General features: G+C 39.7%; 1 protein-coding gene across 2 annotated transcripts; it reads left to right on the top strand.

Moving 5' to 3' along the window:
• The first annotated feature begins 560 nt into the window (after positions 1–560).
• nup188 (nucleoporin 188) lies at positions 561–21334 on the top strand. Of its 2 annotated transcripts, none has more exons than XM_032570863.1 (43): positions 561–601; positions 2377–2428; positions 2545–2618; positions 2700–2784; positions 2871–2951; positions 3053–3097; positions 3181–3273; positions 3372–3491; positions 4068–4279; positions 4529–4643; positions 4790–4990; positions 5118–5198; positions 5275–5361; positions 5456–5575; positions 5654–5780; positions 5870–6028; positions 9491–9617; positions 9714–9801; positions 10723–10799; positions 10888–11002; positions 11092–11212; positions 11298–11364; positions 12512–12637; positions 12750–12990; positions 13056–13262; positions 13362–13531; positions 13619–13688; positions 13779–13846; positions 14360–14555; positions 14681–14758; positions 14831–14916; positions 15783–15928; positions 16007–16185; positions 16301–16501; positions 16596–16688; positions 17033–17185; positions 17376–17513; positions 17599–17673; positions 17753–17986; positions 18093–18224; positions 18306–18379; positions 18478–18607; positions 20745–21334. In XM_032570863.1, exons 1-43 carry the CDS (start codon positions 576–578, stop codon positions 20922–20924), a joined length of 5250 nt encoding a protein of 1749 aa, XP_032426754.1. In that variant the 5' UTR covers positions 561–575; the 3' UTR covers positions 20925–21334. The 2 variants fall into 2 exon arrangements, with proteins under 2 accessions (XP_032426754.1, XP_032426753.1); XM_032570862.1 differs by having other exon boundaries at positions 576–601; positions 2374–2428.

Raw genomic sequence — 21334 nt, 5'->3', positions numbered from 1 at the left:
GGGTTGGAATTACTTTACTTGTAGTGCTTCTTAATTAAATATTAATAAAAATATTACTAAAATAATAAGATATTTAGTTAAATCTCATTTGAGTGTGTGTCTGGCCACGGAGAATAACTTTGAGATCCAAAATTTTACTTATCTTAACAGACAGCTGACATGGGCAAATACGCAAGTGCTATTAATATTCATGATTTATTGTTCTTTTATGTTTTATAATATTTTCCTAATTTGAAAATAGATTGCAATAAAAATTAAAATGTGAGTTTATTCAAAAGGTATATAACTTTCTAAAATAGATTATACGGCCAGAATCTTGTAACCCAGAATCTTAAAATTAAGATGGAATATTGCTTTCGTTGGGAGGTCTCGGTAAAAAGGTGAGAATTGTGTTTTATTACTGAGTTCATGTCATGAAATCGTGCAAAAAATAACGGTGGAAGCTTTGACTTGACCTTACAATCTCCTTCCATAAGATGGCGCTAGAACAATTCTGACGTGGAACGCTAGCTACAGAAGAAGAATCTGATGTGACGGGCCAGTTCTCACCGACCAATCACAGAGCCGAGGCGAAGATGGCAGAATCAGAGATCAGTGTCAGGTAGTAACAGCCACACAAACTTCATTTAATATTAAAAAGGCCTGCAGACTTAACAAAACCCACTGGAGGGTAAACATGTATAAACATAGCTTCAACTTTTAATTCAAGGTAACCGACGCGTTTGACTGTTCGTCTTTTTAACAGTTAGCGCCACGCTTAGTTAGCTTAGCAACTGCTGCTAACGTTTGAAAGGCTTTTCTTCAGCGCGGCGCCGCATGTCAACAATAGCTACAAAAGTCAGCTATTGAAATTACTCGTTATTTTAATGGACAAATAAGTTATTTTAAATTAAATTATCTCTGTATTATCTTCAACAACTATCACTGCTCGTCACGGATTAAATAAAGCTATGCGATAATGGACAAACTAACGGAACTGTTGAAGAGAGATATGACAACGAAGTTAGCTTAAGTTAGTTAAGTGTAAAATAATTTATAGAGTTTTACAGCTTGAAGATCAATTTGAGAACTGAATTCAATATTCAATTTTCTAACTGTCACAATTTATTAGTTTGATCTAATAGCACATTGTTAGGCTTAATGATGCCAAATCAAAACAATAGCAGATTAATTTTTGTAAATATGTGGAGTAGAGTTTATTAGCTGTACTTGTAATGAGCGTGCTAAACAGATAATGAAAAGGCCATTTGACATCTCAAAGTTCCGCCTGTGTTTCTATTTTGTCTTCAGCAATTTGCAATTTAATAGTATTTTTCCTGTTTTAAAAAATATAGTATGGAAACGTGAAATTGAACAAAATGTTGTCAGGCTGTTTCATGTCCTGTTTGTCTGAATAATAAATATTTGAAATTATGAAATATATTTTTTCCAGCTGCATTTTATTTAAAGGTTTTGAGTTACCATGACATAAATATCAGTACAGATAAATAGATTGATCTATTTACTTACTAACTGAAAACCATTTATGTATGTGTGCACAGACACCATAAGGTTTGTGGATAGGTCTTATTTAGGGGTAATGGTGGTGAAGCCTGTGTTATTTAGACTAAGAACCCTTTGGAGAACAAATGTCTGACAAATGTCTGTTTTCCATGTTGTTTCTCTTTATTCATGGTTTTTGTTACTTGCATATTTAAATGTTAAGCAGTGTAGAAATATTTGCTCTACAAAGTGAGTTTTGTATTTATATTGTAAATGTGCTAAAACTGAGTTAGGAAAAGGAAATAATTTTTAAATAAACAATAAATATGTAAGAACCAGGTACTTACAGCGCAATTGAAACGGTTTATTATATTTGTAAGAGAATGCTGTGGATGACAAGTAACTATGATTACAATGATTGTGATTATATAATCAACAAGATTCATTAAATTGCATTCATTTAATGTCTCCATTACTTGTTTTAATGTCATTTTGGTATCAGTTTAATTTAATTTCGGCATGTTGTTGAGAATGTTAGAACCAGTCATTTGCAACAAAAAAGTCTATCCAAAAGAACAAATATGTTTTTTGCAGGCAGAATTTGCATGCATATCCTGCCACATAGAGCATCTAAGGATTTCTTTGTGATTACAATATTGTAAACACAATCCAATTTGATATAATGCGTAGCTCTAATACAAACTTATTGTCAAAGTTTTGATCAAATCACCAAGAACACATCAAAGCACCCAGAGCTATCAGAGCTCAGTTGTTCAAATCCCTAAAATGTTCAGAGTATAAAAACTGAAAACAGTTCAGTGCTGCTGATGTGCATTAACACAGCATTCTGCATCGCTTTGCCTAAATACACCACTTTCACTTTTTTTTCAGAAGCTGTCGAGAGTTATGGACGATTTTGCTGGGGAGATCTGCGTTGAGAGAGCCGGTATGTCTCCTCTGTACTTTTGTGACCTTGCTGAACATTTAATTTATCAGTTTATTTCTGGTAACGTGTACACCGAATAAAAAAAGCAAACAGATATTTGTTTTGGATGGTCGCAGGCTCAGATCGAGGGAGAACTTGACAGACACTGGGACAGACTGCATCAAGGACTTGGTTACTACAAGCCACCCAGGTAGAGACAGCAAAGTATTTTCACGTCACATTCATCATTATTATTCACAGAAAGAGTAATTGTCAGCTTCCTTTGCTGTAGCTCATCCTCTGCTGGGAAAGTGAAGGAGAAGAAAAATGTGGCACAACCTCTGAAGGACTTTGGCTTTAGGATCAGTAAATTATTGGTACGAATTCAGAGTATTCTTTGAGTAAACACACACATAACAGCTTTCAGAGAATGTGCTAAGATGTGTGTTCATAAATCTCACAGAATCTGGATGAGCAGCAGAGTGTGCAGCTTTTACAATGCTATCTCCAGGAGGACTATAGAGGGACCCGAGATTCCTTAAAAGTATTCTTTTTTGTTCTCCATCAGCCTTTTTTAATCACATGACATAAAGAGGAAGAGCTGTTGCATTACTGGTGATGATTAAAAAAAGTTTGTCTCTACAGGTCGTTCTTACGGATGAGCGGCAAAGCCAGGGACTCCTTCTAAAGGTGAGTCTAAAAGTATGCTGCTGAATTGCAACTGTCCTGGTGGCAGTTTTTAAATCCGACTGTTTCTGTAATTGTTTCCACAGATAGCTGATTACTATTATGAGGAGCGGATGTGTCTGCTTAGATGTGTTCTGCTTCTGCTCACATACTTTCAGGATGAACGTCATCCCTATCGGGTGAGAGGTCTCAAACATATTTGATCATTCACTTCTTGAAGACAAAGGTTATGGGTTCTCTTATTCAATTTCAGGTGTTTGCTTGTGTGTGTGTGTAGACCGAGTACAGTAACTGTGTCAATAAACTGGAGAAAGACCTGGTGAGCAGCTATCAGTCACAGTTTGAGAATCTCTTCAAGGCCGAAGCACCGACATGGGAAACCCATGGCAACCTCATGGTAAGGGTGTTTTACAACTCTTTTGTTTTCGTCTGGCAAGCCAACACAAAGTAGTTAGTAATTGTGAAATAGTTATACCAGCAGTATTTTCTGGTCTATTTTCTAGTGCAAATATCTTAGTACACATGTTTTAAGAGAAAACTAACTAAAAGCAACTTTTCAGCAAGATATACCTTGTTTTAAGTACATAATTAATATTGATTAGAAAGTACTAATTCTAATGGCAGATTATTTCTCTTATAACACGGAAAAATGTCTTGTTATGTTAAGGAATTATTGACTTAAAACAAACTCCTGTGTCTTGCTGAAAAAGTACTTTTGAGTTAGTTTTGTCTTATTCAAGCGTACTAAGATATTTGCACTAGAAACCAGACCAAAAACACTTGATAAGATTTTGTTTTTGCAGTGAAGTTGCTCAAAATCCCAATAAATTGCAAGATTGTTTGGGATTGAAATCTTGTATTTAAAAAGTTTATTACATGAATACTTGCGCCATGCTGTTTGTGGAAAACTCACAACGAGGTATGACCTCTTTCGTCATAAGTACCAGTTGGTATTGTTTGTGTTTTTGTTCAGACCGAGCGGCAGGTCTCCCGGTGGTTCATGCAGTGTTTGAGAGAGCAGTCTCTGCTGCTGGAGATCATCTTCCTGTACTACGCCTACTTTGAGATGAGCCCGTCTGACCTTCTGAACTTCACCAAAATGTTCAAAGAACAAGGCTTCGGCTTAAGGCAGACCAACAGACACCTGGTTGACAAGAACATGGATGCACTGGTTGACAGGATTGGGTAGGTCTCTTTATATAGAGTCGGCTTGGCCCAGTATCATGATAGTGACCAGTGTTATGCAATTTCATGAAATGTAAACATCTCAAACAAAAACTCACGACATCATCTGACTTTATCTATTTGTTTGCTGCACAACTACTTCTACTTGGAATCTCCACGTCAATAAAGGCCCTTTTTTTCATGATTAGTTTTCTAATCGTTCTTGTTGATGTAGTTTTAATTGATCTGTTGCGTTTCTCCGGCTGGCAGATACCTGAGCTCTCTCATCCTGGTGGAGGGAATGGACATAGACTTTCTGCACAAGTGCGCTCTGGAGGATTGCCCAGAGCAGCACCAGTTTTCCGGGGCTCCTGACGTCATTAAGGTTTGACACAAATCTTTAATTGAAGAAGAGATAATCAGTTTTCTTTTTTTTCCACAATAAGAGCAGAGGGAATTTATAGGGATGAAGTTTTCTTAATTTATTTTTGTGACATCTGTATTTTTCCTATTTTTTTTTTTTTCCTCCAGGAGATGGATCAGCTGCTGTTGACATTTGGGGACATCCCTCATCATGGCCCTGTTCTGCTGTCCTGGGTCCTGTTGAGACACACCCTCAGACCTGACGAGTCCAATCCTGTGATCCGGAGGATAGGCAACACGGCGCTGCAGCTGGGGGTTTTCCAGTATCTTTCATCAATGCTGAAGGGACTCGGAGTCTCAGGAAATAATGTAAGACAGCAAAAATTGTGCATCACAAAAGGCTTAAAAAAATGCAAAAACTGTTGAGCATTTTATGTTGTTGCCCTTGTGTAGGTAACTTAATTTTCAAGTCTTCTGTTTGATTCTGCCTTTCCAGTGTACAGCAAGCACAGCCAAGATGTGTATTTATGGCCTGCTGTCATTCGTGATCACGTCGTTTGAAGAAGAGAGCTTACAGGTCCTGCCTGGCGTTTATGTGTTTAAGAGAAATCGATGTATGTGCCGGTAACCGACTCTCTTGTAATCTGCTGCAGGCCAATGGTGTGGAGGGCTCTCACTTGATCGATGCTGCCTGTGAGGTCCTCTCCGCTCCCAGTTTAGCTGAAGTCTTTTGGGAAATGGTGAGACAAAATGCCAAAGGAAGGGGAGATAAAACATAGCTACCAGTGTATTTCTTGCTGTCAATCCGTCATGTTTGTCTAAATTTGAATCTAGAAGCCAAACAGGGGACTAGGGATGATCCTAGACAGTGCAGCTGGGATGTTCCCTCACAAGATCGGACCTCTGCTGCAACTGCTGACCGCACTCGTGTCGAACAAGTTGACTGTAAAGAAGGTAAAATGTCTCCCTGACCAGATGTATGGGAGCCTCTCTTTGTACAGACGCCTCAGTGTTTATGCTTGTGTTTGGCAGGTGTATAACTTCTTGGACAAGATGTCCTTCTACACACAAGTTTACAAACACAAACCCATTGATATCATTTCTAAGGACGATGAGACATTGTGGAGAAGACAGGCTCCAAAACTACTCTACCCTCTGGGTTTGTTTTGGTTCACATTTGCACACAGATGTTTGACGTTATTTATAGTTTAGAAATAAGAGCATCTTTATCCCATCATTTTTCTTTAGGTTCAGGGCAGGCTAACCTCTGGATGCCCCAGGGAGTGCTGGGCCAGGTTATGATTGCAGGGGAACAGGGCTACATGGTGAGGTGGGACTACTCTTACAGTGCCTGGACTCTGTTCACCTGCGAGGTGGAGATGCTGCTGCACGTCGTCTCCACTGCAGGTACGTCATACAGCTGAGCGACAGGCTGGAAGCACAGCAAATATATAACCATGATGCTTTTAGTCTGTATTTAAGATTCCTAGTGTGGGCTCAAGAATATTAAAGCAGGAAAAAGTGTCACTTTCATATCAACCAAAGCATACCTAAGTGGAAACTTCTTGAAGCCTCTTAGATGTATGTAAGAGGATTAGGGCCACCGAAAAAAAAAAAAGAATTCTGAGTTTAAAGTCAGAAAGTCAGAATTCTGAGATTGAAGTCAGAAAGTCAGAATTCTGAGATTGAAGTCAGAAAGTCAGAATTCTGAGATTGAAGTCAGAATTCTGAGATTGAAGTCAGAATTCTGAGAATGAAGTCAGAATTCTGAGATTGAAGTCAGAATTCTGAGATTGAAGTCAGAATTCTGAGATTGAAGTCAGAATTCTGAGATTGAAGTCAGAATTCTGAGATTGAAGTCAGAATTCTGAGAATGAAGTCAGAATTCTGAGATTGAAGTCAGAATTCTGAGATTGATGTCAGAATTCTAAAAATGAAGTCAGAAAGTCAGAATTCTGAGATTGAAGTCAGAATTCTGAGAATGAAGTCAGAATTCTGAGATTGAAGTCAGAAAGTCAGAATTCTGAGATTGAAGTCAGAATTCTAAAAATGAAGTCAGAATTCTGAGATTGAAGTCAGAAAGTCAGAATTCTGAGATTGAAGTCAGAAAGTCAGAATTCTGAGATTGAAGTCAGAAAGTCAGAATTCTGAGATTGAAGTCAGAATTCTGAGATTGAAGTCAGAAAGTCAGAATTCTGAGATTGAAGTCAGAATTCTGAGAATGAAGTCAGAAAGTCAGAATTCTGAGATTGAAGTCAGAATTCTGAGAATGAAGTCAGAATTCTGAGAATGAAGTCAGAATTCTGAGATTAAAGTCAGAACGTCAGAATTCTGAGATTGAAGTCAGAATTCTGAGAATGAAGTCAGTAAGTCAGAATTCTGAGAATGAAGTCAGAACGTCAGAATTCTGAGATTGAAGTCAGAAAGTCAGAATTCTGAGATTGAAGTCAGAAAGTCCGAATTCTGAGAATGAAGTCAGAATTCTGAGATTGAAGTCAGAAAGTCAGAATTCTGAGATTGAAGTCAGAAAGTCCGAATTCTGAGAATGAAGTCAGAATTCTGAGATTGAAGTCAGAAAGTCAGAATTCTGAGAATGAAGTCAGAAAGTCCGAATTCTGAGAATGAAGTCAGAATTCTGAGATTGAAGTCAGAATTCTGAGATTGATGTCAGAATTCTGGGAATGAAGTCAGAATTCTGAGAATGAAGTCAGAATTCTGAGAATGAAGTCAGAATTCTGAGATTGAAGTCAGAATTCTGAGATTGAAGTCAGAACGTCAGAATTCTGAGATTGAAGTCAGAAAGTCAGAATTCTGAGAATGAAGTCAGAATTCTGAGAATGAAGTCAGAATTCTGAGATTGAAGTCAGAATTCTGAGATTGAAGTCAGAATTCTGAGATTGAAGTCAGAACGTCAGAATTCTGAGATTGAAGTCAGAATTCTGAGAATGAAGTCAGTAAGTCAGAATTCTGAGATTGAAGTCAGAATTCTGAGAATGAAGTCAGTATGTCAGAATTCTGAGATTGAAGTCAGAACGTCAGAATTCTGAGATTGAAGTCAGAAAGTCAGAATTCTGAGATTGAAGTCAGAAAGTCAGAATTCTGAGATTGAAGTCAGAATTCTGAGAATGAAGTCAGAACGTCAGAATTCTGAGATTGAAGTCAGAACGTCAGAATTCTGAGATTGAAGTCAGAATTCTGAGAATGAAGTCAGTAAGTCAGAATTCTGAGATTGAAGTCAGAAAGTCAGAATTCTGAGATTGAAGTCAGAATTCTGAGATTGAAGTCAGAATTCTGAGATTGAAGTCAGAAAGTCAGAATTCTGAGATTGAAGTCAGAAAGTCAGAATTTTGAGATTGAAGTCAGAATTCTGAGAATGAAGTCAGTAAGTCAGAATTCTGAGATTGAAGTCAGAAAGTCAGAATTCTGAGATTGAAGTCAGAACGTCAGAATTCTGAGATTGAAGTCAGAATTCTGAGAATGAAGTCAGTAAGTCAGAATTCTGAGATTGAAGTCAGAATTCTGAGAATGAAGTCAGTATGTCAGAATTCTGAGATTGAAGTCAGAACGTCAGAATTCTGAGATTGAAGTCAGAATTCTGAGAATGAAGTCAGTAAGTCAGAATTCTGAGATTGAAGTCAGAAAGTCAGAATTCTGAGATTGAAGTCAGAAAGTCAGAATTCTGAGATTGAAGTCAGAATTCTGAGAATGAAGTCAGTATGTCAGAATTCTGAGATTGAAGTCAGAACGTCAGAATTCTGAGATTGAAGTCAGAATTCTGAGAATGAAGTCAGTAAGTCAGAATTCTGAGATTGAAGTCAGAAAGTCAGAATTCTGAGATTGAAGTCAGAAAGTCAGAATTCTGAGATTGAAGTCAGAATTCTGAGAATGAAGTCAGAATTCTGAGATTGAAGTCAGAATTCTGAGATTGAAGTCAGAAAGTCAGAATTCTGAGATTAAAGTCAGAAAGACAGAATTCTCACTTTAATCTCAAAAAAATATTTTTTCTCTGGTGGCCCTAATCCTCTTCCGTATAGATGAACTTTTGTTATTTTGTTATTTTTTTTAGTCCAGCTCCAGTCAACTTAAGAAACTTTAGGTATGAATAGAAAATTGTCAGTGATAACAAATGCAAATTTTTACTCTGAAATTGCACTTAAAAATTTCAAATCAAGGAATTCTTCAACAAATTGGTTTTTAATTCATCATTGTTAAGTACTTTGGAGAGGTTTTAAGTTATTCCAATTTTTTAAATAATTTTTTAAAGTGTTTGTGATCAGAAGCTCACCAGGCTTTCTACATATCTTTTAAAGTTTTTCTTTGGACTTCAGTAAATTTAGTTTTGTTTCGTTTCCAGTTCATTTTTGTGAGTAACTGATGCACATTAATGTATTGAAATATAATTTTAAAAAATGTAACGTGTTTTATATAGACATCCCACATACACAACATAGTATATTTAAATAAAAATAGGACCCAATACAAACAGAAAAATATGTTTAATGCAGAAATATAAGCCTAATGAAAAATATGTCCATATACTATGTAATATAAGGACTCGATGCCTTCTTTGCATAAATGCAGCATTAAAATTTCCTGATTTTTTTTTTAAAAAAAGAAAGAAAATAAAGTAAAAAGCATACTTTTTTACTTTATTTAGAGTCAAACCTTGATTTGATTGTTGCATATTGCTAGAATTTAAACAATCTTTAATGTTTACCAAAGTTTGTCAGCTTTTTGCTGTTTTGGAGTCATTGACAGTATTTTGTCATCAAAAGCTTTTTCTAGTTTATTCAAATTAAACAGTTAATTATGTAAAAACAGGTTTTGGAATGTCTAATTAATTCAGCACTGTAACCCTGTTTGTGCTAGACGTCCTGGCTCACTGCGCGCGCGTGAAGCCCATCCTGGATCTGGTCCATAAGATCATCAGCACCGACTGGACAGTGTCCGACTGCTTGCTGCCTCTCACCTCACGCATCTACATGTTGCTGCAGAGGTAACCTAACGTCAGACAAACTTATTGAAACTTGTAGGTTATTATTATTATTTTTTTTTTATATAGTCTTGATCTTCCACCTGTCTCGTGTGTCAGATTGACTTCAGTCATCAACCCTCCGGTGGATGTGATCGCCTCCTGTGTGAACTGTCTCTCTGTGCTGGCGGCCAGGATGCCAGGGAAGGTGTGTATGATTGAAGCAGGGAGATTCAGGTCGTTTGTCTCTCATTTTCTTGCCTTTATCAGGGTTTTGTAAAGGGGCTAGAAATCCTTGGAAATGCTTCAATTTCAATTAGGTGTGTTCAAGGTTTGGGAATTGCTTGATTTCTGTGTATAGTCCTTGAAAATCCTTCATATTCCAAACCGCACAGTTTTATAATAAAGTGCAGTCTAGTGTTTGATTAAAAGCCTAAATTTGGAAAATGTTATTTAAACTGCAGTTTAAACCACCTAATTTGATAGACCTAATAATGACACACATATTTTTTTTAAATTAAATCAAACCAAACATCTCTTGTTTTATGTCAGTTAAAGTTACCAAGATTATTTCTATTTGCTAAATGCCAGAAAGCGTAGCGAGAACAGTTTTTAGAGATTTTGTTTTGCAACTTTCTTGTGTTTAAGCATTTAATTTGAGCAGGTAGGTAATATACATCAACACAAAAGACATTTCAAAACATAACATTTTGTTACTAAAAGTTCACTTTATTCCAGAATGTACTGTAGAATACAGTTATAATATATTATTGATAACAGTAATAAATCAAATCATAAAATTGTGAATTGAAATGTTTGTTTTGTGTGTATTTGTACTGTTTTTATTGCTAAGTGTGTAGCTGGAAAAATTTGAAAACTTACCTTGAAAATGCTCAAAGTGAATGCATTGTGGAAGAAGTGTATGACAGAGTATCTTCAGTCAGAGACATCTTGAGATTTGCTGTGATACAGACTGCTACAAGAGATCTTTTCTGCCAACAGCCATTACTATCTACAATAACTCTTTGAAGAATATGAATTAATGATTTAATTTCCCTTTTGGGATCAATAAAGTATTTCTGAAATGAATTGATTTAAACTGAATTGAACTGTGTTTATTTCCTCTCAGGTGTGGTCCAGTCTGCATCACACTGGCTTCCTCCCCTTCGCCTCCAACCCTCTGACCAACATGGCCCAGTGTATCAGGTAATGCCACCCCTAATAAACCAGATCGAATTCTGACGAATGTTGATTTTATCTGTAAAACATCAGACTAATATTTCTTTTGTCTTAGTGCTGAGGGAATGAAGGCAGGTAACTACGGCAACCTGCTGGTGCAGATTGAGCAACCCAGAGGAGAGTACGCTGTAACAATCGCCTTCCTTCGTCTCATTACAACCTTGGTGAAGGTAAACATTTATTTATTTTTTTAAAGCATAATATTCGAGTCTTAGTTCTGGTTTTTAGTAATGCATTGCATCACTTTTATCTCCTTCAGGGGCAGCTTGGAAACACCCAGAGCAAAGGCCTCATTCCCTGTGTGCTGCTGGTGTTGAAGGAGATGCTGCCAACGTACCATAAGTGGCGCTACAACACCAATGGAGTCAGAGAGAGAATAGGTGAACTTTCCTGTTTTCCTTTATGTCACTCTGGAAGAGCAACAGAGAAACCAGAGTAAAAGTTGACTTGTGTGCGTCTCTACAGGTTGCTATATTTTGGAGTTGATACACGCCATTCTCAATCTGAGCCCAGAAGGAGAGGACCAGGGCAGGTATGGATGGAGTTCAGAAATATCATCAGTTTTCTGGTGATTCAGAGAGCTGGACCATACGGATTTAGGAATATATCAGAGTTTGCACTAGAGTGAAATCGATTTTTACATTTTTTTTTTTTTTTACATTTTTAGTTTTTGAAGATTTAATTTTCGGAAAGTAAGGATTATTTTTCCACCAATGGACTCTGGATTTCCATAGTTCAGAGTGATGTCAGCACGCTCAGAACCCACAGTTTTGTTTGACAAGCGAGTTTTACAGCTTTGTTTTATTTGGACTTTGAATTCAGGTCAACTCTTATGATGGAGCATTAGGGTCACACTAAGATTAAAAAAACCCCAACATTACGAGTATAATGTGATAATATTAGCAGAATAAAGTCGTAGTTTTATGAGTACTCCAACACAAAACAGTAACAAATTAAAATAAGGAATGATGAGCATCTTGTAAAGTTATAAAGTTACACTTTGGTATAAGTTTTAGAACATCACATTATTATCCGAAGCAGAACTTTGATGCAAAACAACAGTTTTGATGAACTGCCGGAACTGAGCTGCTCACATCAGATCCTGGTTACTTTTTTCCTCGTTAAAACTCTTTTTCTCGTAACTAAATTTTTTCTCTGGTAAAATTGCACCTTTTTTTTCCTGCTAATATTATGACTATATTCTTGTAATTGAATAGAACTTGTCAATATCTAGCCCTGATTTGCCATTGTACAACTCACAGAAGGGACGATGGAATTAAAAGCCACTTTTTGAAAATGTTTTCTCCCAAAAGAAAGTGAGCAAAAAAGATTAAAACCAGATCTGAAATGAAGAATCAGAGATCTTATTGTTAAACTGCATCACCCAGCCCTAGTTTGCACATGCTTTGGTCAATCAAATTTCTGTTCTTTTTACCAATATTAAATACTTTAATAAGATATTCTCTAATTAGAGATAATGTGGCAGATTAATTTTTTTGTTTTCTGACATGCTAATTTTAGTCAATTGAACACTTTATTATCCTAGACTATTTCAGACATGTCATCTCTTTGCTAATCAATTAATAATCAAGTAGATTATTAATATGAACTATTATTGACTGAAAAGGTTTAGTTGTCTAATAAAGTTTGAGGCTGAACTGTTTCCTGTGTCCCTGCAGCACTCCCACCCTGCAGTCCCTTTGCATCTACAGCCTGGCCAACACAGAGGCTGGCCAGGCCGTTGTCAACATCATGGCTGTCGGAGTGGACACCATAGATGTCGTCCTGGCTGCTCAGCCCAGCAGGTGAGCAATTCAATATGTTTGTCCTAATAATCGGCCTTTTTTTTGTTCTTTATTTTGTGCTTGTTTGCAGTTTTTCCGCTGAACTGGTGACTAATCTTGTGTCCTCTTGCAGCTGTGGCTCTGAGGGTCCAGGCCAGATCCTGATCCAGACGGTCAAACTGGCTTTCTCCGTCACGAACAACGTGATCCGCCTGAAGCCGCCGTCCGACGCCGTGTCCCCTCTGGAGCAGGCGCTGACGCAGCACGGCGGTCACGGCAGCAACCTCGTCGTCGTCCTCGCCAAATACATTTACCACAAACATGATCCAGCTCTGCCCCGCCTCGCCATCCAGCTGCTGAAAAGGCTCGCCACGGTGAGACTTCCTCCGGCCTTTCATCGATTTATCACTAGCGACAGCTTAACTGGTTTCATCCGCAGGTCGCCCCCATGTCGGTGTACGCCTGCCTCGGCAACGACGCGGCCGCCATCAGGGACGCCTTCCTCGCTCGGCTGCAGAGCAAAACGGAAGACATGAGGATCAAGGTGATGATCCTGGAGTTCCTCACGGTGGCTGTGGAAACGCAGCCCGGCCTCATCGAACTCTTCCTCAACCTGGAGGTCAAAGACGGAAACGAGGGGTCAAAGGTACGCTGGCGTAACTCCATTTTTTGTTTTTGTTGGGTTTTTTTTTTGGTTTTTTTTAGCAGCTGAGCATCTAGATTGAAAACGTTTCTGTGTCTGCAGGAGTTCCTGGTGGGCGAGTGGAGCTGCCTCCATGTGGTGCTGGAGCTGATCGACTCGAAGCAGCAGGGGAAGTACTGGTGTCCTCCGCTGCTCCACCGCGCAGCGCTGGCTTTCCTCCTGGCGCTGTGGCAGGACCGCAGAGACAGCGCCATCTCCGTCCTTCGCACAAAGTGAGAACACACAGCTAAAACAAACCTTATTTTACTGTAAGGGTGTGTTGTGGAACAATCTCGTGGTGCTTTGTTGTTTTTGTGCAGGGAAAGATTTTGGGAGAATTTGACGACGCCTCTTTTTGGAACTCTCACCCCGCCGTCGGACACCACAGAGGTCTTTGTTAAATAAACAAATCACATCCTGTTTTTGACTTTTCTGAACCAACTATTTCATAACTACCCAACCTGTATGATTTATCCCCAGCCATGCGTCCTGGAGGCCTGCGCATTCGTCATGAAGATCATCGGTCTGGAGATTTACTACGTCGTCAGGTCAGCTGGTCGACCTGAATCTGTGCCACCATCAATGAAATTCAACATGAATTATTATCAATCCTTCTCTGTAAAAACACAAAATCTTACCAAGTATTTTTGGTCTAGTTTCTAGGGCAAATTATTTTAGAGCACTTGAAGTAAGTCACTTTCAAGTGACTTTTCAGCAAAATGTAGGAGCTTGTTTAAAGGAATGATTCCTTACTATGGATTTTAAAAAGTACTAGTTCTATTGGCAGATTATTTCACTTATAACAAGACACTTTTCCCATGTTATAAGTGAAATAACGTGCCAGGGGAACTGGTACTGTTCCATCACTATTAAGAAATTATTGACTTGAAACAAGCTCCTATATTTTGCTGAAACATTGCTTGTAAGGTAGGTCTGTTTTACTTCAAGCGCACTAAAATATTTGCCCTAGAAACTTGACCAAAAATACATGGTAGTAGTTTGTCTTTTTGCAGTGTCAAAACACCCTTAGTGTGTGTGTGTGTGTGTGTGTGATGTTACAGTGGTTCTCTGGAGCAGTCTCTGAAGGATGGGCTTCAAAAGTTCTCTAACGCACGGCGCTACGACTACTGGTCCCAGTATGTGAAGTCGTTGGTGTGTCATGTGGCAGAGACGGAGGAGGAGGGCATCTGCTGCTTCCCAGAGACACAGATGCTGATTTCTGCGTGGCGGATGCTGCTGATTCTTTCCACCACCCATGTGTGTTATGTTAATATTGATTTTTTTTTCTCTCTCTCTCTGTAAACTGGTTGGTGAAATCCGTTTTATTTGGATAGTTTGTAGAGAAACATAAAATCTGAGTCGTCGTGCTCTGATGCTTTCAGGCGGATGTGATGCATCTAACAGAGGATTCGACCAAACTGAAGCTGTTTATGGATGTTCTAGACGGGACTAAAGCTGCTGTAAGTCGTGGCTTGAAACTTTTTTTCTTTTCATTTTAATCCAGTTCTAATTTTCCCTCTCCTGATTTGCAGCTCACCACACCCACATCTGTGCCTTGTCTTCGTCTGGGATCCATGATGGCTACTCTCCTGCTAATCCTCCTGAAACCGTGGAGGAGGTGTGTTTGACATCTTCTACGTACTGCTGCATCTTGCTGTAAAAATCTTTCAAATGTGAACACAAGCATCAAAATAAGCATGCCAGGTCGTACGTCTTTAATATTCCCCATTAGCCACCTGAATTTCAGGATGGCATCTTAGAAGATGGCCGCCGTCTTTGAGCCTTTTAAAACAATTATTACCATTTTCATGATTTGGATCGACTTTATGTCACAAAATCGGTTTTGACTTATCTCATCCTGTTCTTTACAACTTTAAAGTAATACCATGCAGCTTAGTCAGACTCCTAATCTGGAGTCTCACGCCAGTCATCACCTGGAAGGAGACTAAAATCTGTGACTCAGACTTAGAGGCAGTTAGTGTTAGGTTCAGCTAATTTTGTTATCCTTAGCACTTGTTTCCGCAATTTTGTTAATGCTTTTAGCGGTTAGCATCAGCTTCTGCTAATTTTGTGTTTAGCACTGGCTTCTGCATTTCTTTCATGTTTAGCTTTAGCTGTTTTTTGTATGTGTTTACCATTAACTTTATTAGATTGTTTTGTACTTAGCGTTAGCTTCTGCAAATCTTTTGTGCCTAGCAGTTCAGTGTTAGCTTTTACAATTTTTTTTAATGTTTAGAAATGTATGATTTTAAAATGATCTGACAGAAAGTATTCCTCTATAATAAGTATTGGCATTTAGTGTAATAAAACATTTATTCTTGGTTGCCATCTTGAAGTTTTCAATCACAAATGCAAGCCCCGTGGGAACATTTGTGCCAAGTTAGGTTCTTGTACCTGCAGGTGAAAGATTTTGCTTAAATATTTATCTGCTGCTCTGCGTGTCGTTTCATGATTAAGTTCTGTAACTCCTCTCTCTGTGCGTAGTGTGGTGGCAGCGGCTCCTGACATCCTCTCTCCCCTCTCCCTGATCCTGGAGAACGTCCTGCAGGCCGACCAGCAGATGATGGAACGGACCAAAGCCAAAATCTTCTCTGCACTCATCTCTGTGCTTCAGATTCAGGGTCTCAACGGTACAAAACGTCCCTCTTCTTTTGTCTGTACTTGAGTCAAACGTTCAGTGGCTGAAATCTGCATGATTGGCCAACTAGGCGGAGATATTTCCCAGCTGCCCCAGCTGTTGCTCTCCGTATGCGAGACGGTGAAGGACGAGGCGCTGGCGCTCATCGACAACACCCGACACATGAGTCAGACGGGAGACTTGCTGGAGCAGGAGGACAGCATGGAGACGGACTGTCCTCGCGGCCTGCAGAAGGACCAGAGAGACGGGGTGAGCGAGAGAACGCGTCCTGTTTGAGAGCAGCTCTCTCCGTCCGGAAGGTTTCAGATTTTGGTCGGTTTTCAGCTCAGCACGCCCCGTTGTCTTTCTCTCCCTGCTCTGTCAGGTGTGCGTGCTCGCCTTGCACTTGACCAAAGAGCTGTGTCGCAGCGATGAGGACGGTGAGCACTGGGTGTTGGTGATGAGGAAGGTCCCAGTCCTGCCATCGGTGCTGAATGCCGTGGAGATCAGCCTGCGCTGCAAACACAACCTGTTCTTCACCGAGGCCGCGCTCCACCTGCTGCTGACGCTGGCCCGCACTCCGCAGGTACACACAAGTACATCTCTAAACCTTAACACTCCATTTCTACGCCATTGTAATCTAAAGGAACGAGGGCGGGGGTGTCTTTAATGTTTTTTAGGGGGCAGCAGCTGTTGCTGGAGCAGGCGTCATTCAAACCATCTGCCTGCCCCTGCTGAGCGTGTATGAGGTTTCCTCAAACGGCACATCGCAGGTAAAAAAACAAACTTTACATTGAAGAAACAGCGTGTAGTTATTGTAGAGGATTTCTTAACAAACTGGAAAAGTATAGATTCAGTCTATTTTTTTTTTACAGGATTTGAAGAATGTCAGTCTCCCTATAATAAGCAGTTTTATCCAGAGAAGCTTTTCATGTTTATTTTTTTAGAAATAAAAGATTGTATTAGCACATCTCAGCGTGGACGATATGACGGTGTCACAATTCTATCTTACTTTTTTTTTAACGGTTAAATCACAGATTTCCCTACAGGCCTAATATTAACCCAGATTTCAGAGCTGCATCATTTTTCTGATAACCAGATGGTTCGTGTTTCTCAGAGTTTCTCTCGGAAGTCGCAGGATTCTGCCTGCTGGCCGGGCGTTTACCGCCTCTGCATGTCTCTGATGGAGAGTCTCCTCAAGACGCTTCGCTACAACTTCATCAATGAAGCCCTGGACTTTGTTGGAGTGCACCAGGAACGCATATTGCAGGTCGGACCCCTGATAACATTGTAGTCCATGACATCCGCTTGCGAGCCTGTTAATTAGCTCATTATCGCTACGACATTTTCCTGAAAAGGCTCACAGCTGTAGTTTTGCTGCTACGGCTGCCTCTTAACAACTTAAAATAGTTGAGATCGGATCACAGGAAGTTCCCGCCTTGTGTTTCCTCTCCGCTCAGTGTCTGAATGCGGTGCGCACCGTGCAGAGCCTGTCCTGTTTAGACGAGGCAGATCACACGGTGGGATTTCTGCTGCAGCTCTCCAGCTTCTGCAAGGAGTGGCAGTTCCATCTCCCCAATCTGCTCAGAGACGTGCAGGCAAGTCTGGCGGAAATCACAGCCTCATCGAAAACCGCAGACTCTTTTAATTCATTCACCATTTCTCTTGTCGCTCTCTCCGTAGATAAACCTTTGTTACTTGTGCCAGACGTGCACATACCTGCTCCACAGCAAAAAGATGCTCCACCATTACCTGCAGGTTAAGATCTGAGAGTTTTTATTACTTTAAATCAGATGAAGAGGATGCTGTCATCACTAAATGTGCATTTTCTGTTCAGTCTAAGAATGGTGAGGCGTTGCCCGCCGGCACCAGGACGCAGCGGCCGCCTCAGGCCTTGAATAAAGATGCAGCAGCAGCATCATCATCATCATCAGGAGGAGGAGGAGAGAGAGAGGAGGCCGAGCAGAAGGCCCTGTTGGCCGTTCAGTGCAGCCTTCTGAAGATCCTCAGTAAAACTTTGGCTACACTGCAGCACTTTACTCCAGACTGCTGCCAGATACTGCTGGACCAGGTCACTGCCTCAAAGAGTTCCCAATAAAATGACTAGTCTTGATTATTTACGCTGAGCTACATATACAGGATCATAAAATGTTAAGTGTGGCCATCTTGTTTCTCAGTGTATGGACCTGGCTGAGTACAGGACCTTGTTTGTGCTCAGCTTCACGACTCCCGCGTTCGACCCGGATGTGGCGCCGTCATTCGGGACCCTGCTGGCCACCATCAACGTGGCCCTGGGCACGCTGAGCGAGGTGGGCTGTGGGATGCCTCAAAGGTCCGCGTCGATCAACCAAAAGTTCAAAAACGATGACTTTACTGCTGCTTATTTTCAGATGGAGAAGAGGAAGGAGCCGGCCTCTCTGAGCATCGCCTCGCTGGCCTCACTGGAGGAAATCCAGGCTCTGAAGTAAGTGAAGCTTTTGTTTTTAAGTTTATGCACATGTAATAAAATTGACTCAGTTTCTTATTCACATCATTTTTGTGACATTTTCCTTTGGATTTCAGGTCATTGTTGATGTTCACCATGGAGAACTGCTTCTACGTCCTGATCTCTCAGGCCGTCCGCTGTCTCAAAGATCCAGCCATCCTTCCTCGTGACAAACAGAGGCTCAAACAGGAGCTCAGCTCTGAACTGGTGAGACCTCCGTCCTGTTGGCCATGAAGCCCATCTGGCTGGTTATTGGGAAGATTTTATGCGGCATTTAATCTCCAAACATTTTAATAATATCTAACTATGTGGATAATCTTGATTACAGATATAATTGAACAGATTTAAACCACACACTCCAAAATGATTTATAGTTAATTCACATGTAACTCTTATGTTTTTTGTTAAATACTGAAATTAGTACCAATTTATTTTTGTTGGGTTGTGCAGAAGGTTGAACTTTATTCCAATATTGTATATTGTCTGTTTAAAAGTCAAAGTTTTTCCATTTTTGAGGAATTTCTTGCCATCAAATTAATATTAAATTCTTTACATTTTAACTTGAAAAGAACACATATGAAACTAGAAAATTTCTGAAGAAATTTAGCCGGGGCCTGCCAAGGCGTGCCCGTCGGTTTGGGCCCGGCGTTGTCACGCTACAAATTTTGCATCGATGCTAAAGAACGCTGCAACGTAATCTATAGCATGTGGAGAATCACAAGAACGTTAAGTGAGGTGGACGTGCACCATTCAGTATGATTTAAAATTTTGTCAAGGCTTTTATTGTGGAAGTTTTGTTAAACTTCATTTCAAAGGGCCAAACTAATCCCATGTGTAATAGTCATTGGGTTAAATCAGTTATATAATGCTGAAAACGCAAGTAGTTGATGTAAAAATATTAAAGGCTTTTATTTTGGAATTTTTGTTAAACTTCATTTCAAAGCGCCAAACTAATTCCATGTATAACAGTCATTGGGTTAAATCAGTTATATAATGCTCAACAGAGCAATTATCTGATTTAAAAATATTCAAGGCTTTTATTTTGAAATTTTCAGTATGCTTCATTTCAAAGGGCCAAACTAATCCCATGTATAACAGTCATTGGGTTAAATCAGTTATATAATGCTCAACAGAGCAAATATCTGATTTAAAAATATTCAAGGCTTTTATTTTGAAATTATTATTATGCTTCATTTTAAAGTTCCGAACTAATCCCATGTGTAACAGTTACTGAGTTAAATCAGTTATATACAGCCCATAGCAGCAAAGGCCAGTTCAGTCCTGATCTGTTTCAACTGAGGGTGCCACTATAGATAGAACTACAGTGATGCGTATTTGTAGTCCTAATCAGCAGCCAATAGGCTCTTGAGTTCCGTTGCTATGTTAAATAAGTTTCTCAGCAAGGTGTGAACTGTTAGTGACAGAGCCTGAGACAGCCTAGAAAATCCTGTCGCATGACTTTGCTCTGAAGCACCGTGACAGAAAACCGTACGGTCTAGATAAATTTCGAAAACATTTTACCGGAGCAGACAGGCGTATCAATGTCAGGACCGATTTTGATACCAATCGTGCGATATTTGTGGGCGTGATGGCGATTTCAAAATTATTTTGAGGTGAAAAATTCTCTTCTTTTCTCACTCTAGCCGAGATCTAATGGCCCTGACTCACTCTAATTTTAGGAAAAATGAGAAACTTTGGGTCGCTTGGAGACAAATTGCGGACAAACCGTAATTGGTATCGACGAGCCGTCTTCACTTTCGAAGAGATCACAGACGTATCTACAAAAAGAAATTTGAATGGCATTTCTAGGTGAATTTGTGACGACACAGAAAATCCTCAAAAATAGGGTATTTCTAGGATTTTTCCCATTGACTTATAATGGGGGTTTTTTCATAGTTTTTTGCGAATTATGTCACCATGTTAACCCCAAATCCCACCAAAAGTAATAGCTCCAATGGCGTGAATTTTCTGCACGTTTTGATACCTCATTTGTAGGTGTGCACGCAGCGGTATGAGCCGCATTAACGGTTACGGATGAAAAATAAAGAATTATAAATAAAGAAACTTTTCTTGGGAGAATAGCAATAGGTTCCTGCCATTGCTTTGCATGGCAGGCCCCAATTAGCTGTGTAGATGCTAATTAGGTAATTTCCTACCTGATAGTAAGCATGCGTCCACTAGATGGCTGCTGCCGCCTAGTGGCTGTAGGATAACACTCCAATACTTGTAACAAAATATTTCATTTGTTGATGGCTAATCTAAATCCCTTTTACGTTTTCTCATTAGTGTTAGTTTCTTCAATTACTTTAAGTTAAAAATAACAAAATTTCCCCCCCAACTTTAGAGCACTCTTCTCTCCAGCCTGTCGCGCCACTTCAGGAGGGGTTCACCATCATCCCCAGCCAGTGGCATGCTCCCCTCCCTTCAGTCCAAACCCTCCACACCCGGATCGAAGGCGAGCCACGAAGGCCAGGAACCCATCATCCAATTGGTCCAGGCCTTTGTCAGACTTGTTCAAAGATAAACGCACAAAAACTACATTTCGTACATGTTTTCAGAAAAAAACCTTTTCTAGTATCAAAGCCCTATTTTGAGGTGAACAGTTGTGGTTCAAGGCGTTTGACTTTTAATATTTAATATTAAACTTGAGGACAGCCTGATATCTTTCAAACTGGTTCATATTGATGAGGAACAGAGTCTGTAGGGATCTTGGTGCTATTCCTCATCAGTGGCTGACTATGGTCCTTCTTCATTCCCAGGCCTAGTTTTATAGGTCACTATGACTAGAAAAGTTTCAAGTGCTACTTAAATATAATCTCTGCACGACCTTGTTAAACTCTTTTTTTTAAATTAGTTCTTGTTTCAGAAGTGTTGGCCAAAATTTGTACTTTCAAACAAAAATGTATATGCTATTAAAGGGAGTTTTGTACCACA

This window comes from Xiphophorus hellerii, chromosome 8, assembly GCF_003331165.1.
Source record: "Xiphophorus hellerii strain 12219 chromosome 8, Xiphophorus_hellerii-4.1, whole genome shotgun sequence".
In the NCBI taxonomy this organism is placed as follows: domain Eukaryota; kingdom Metazoa; phylum Chordata; class Actinopteri; order Cyprinodontiformes; family Poeciliidae; genus Xiphophorus; species Xiphophorus hellerii.
Note: the sequence above shows the minus strand (reverse complement) of the source record. Positions and strands in the feature narration are given on the sequence as shown.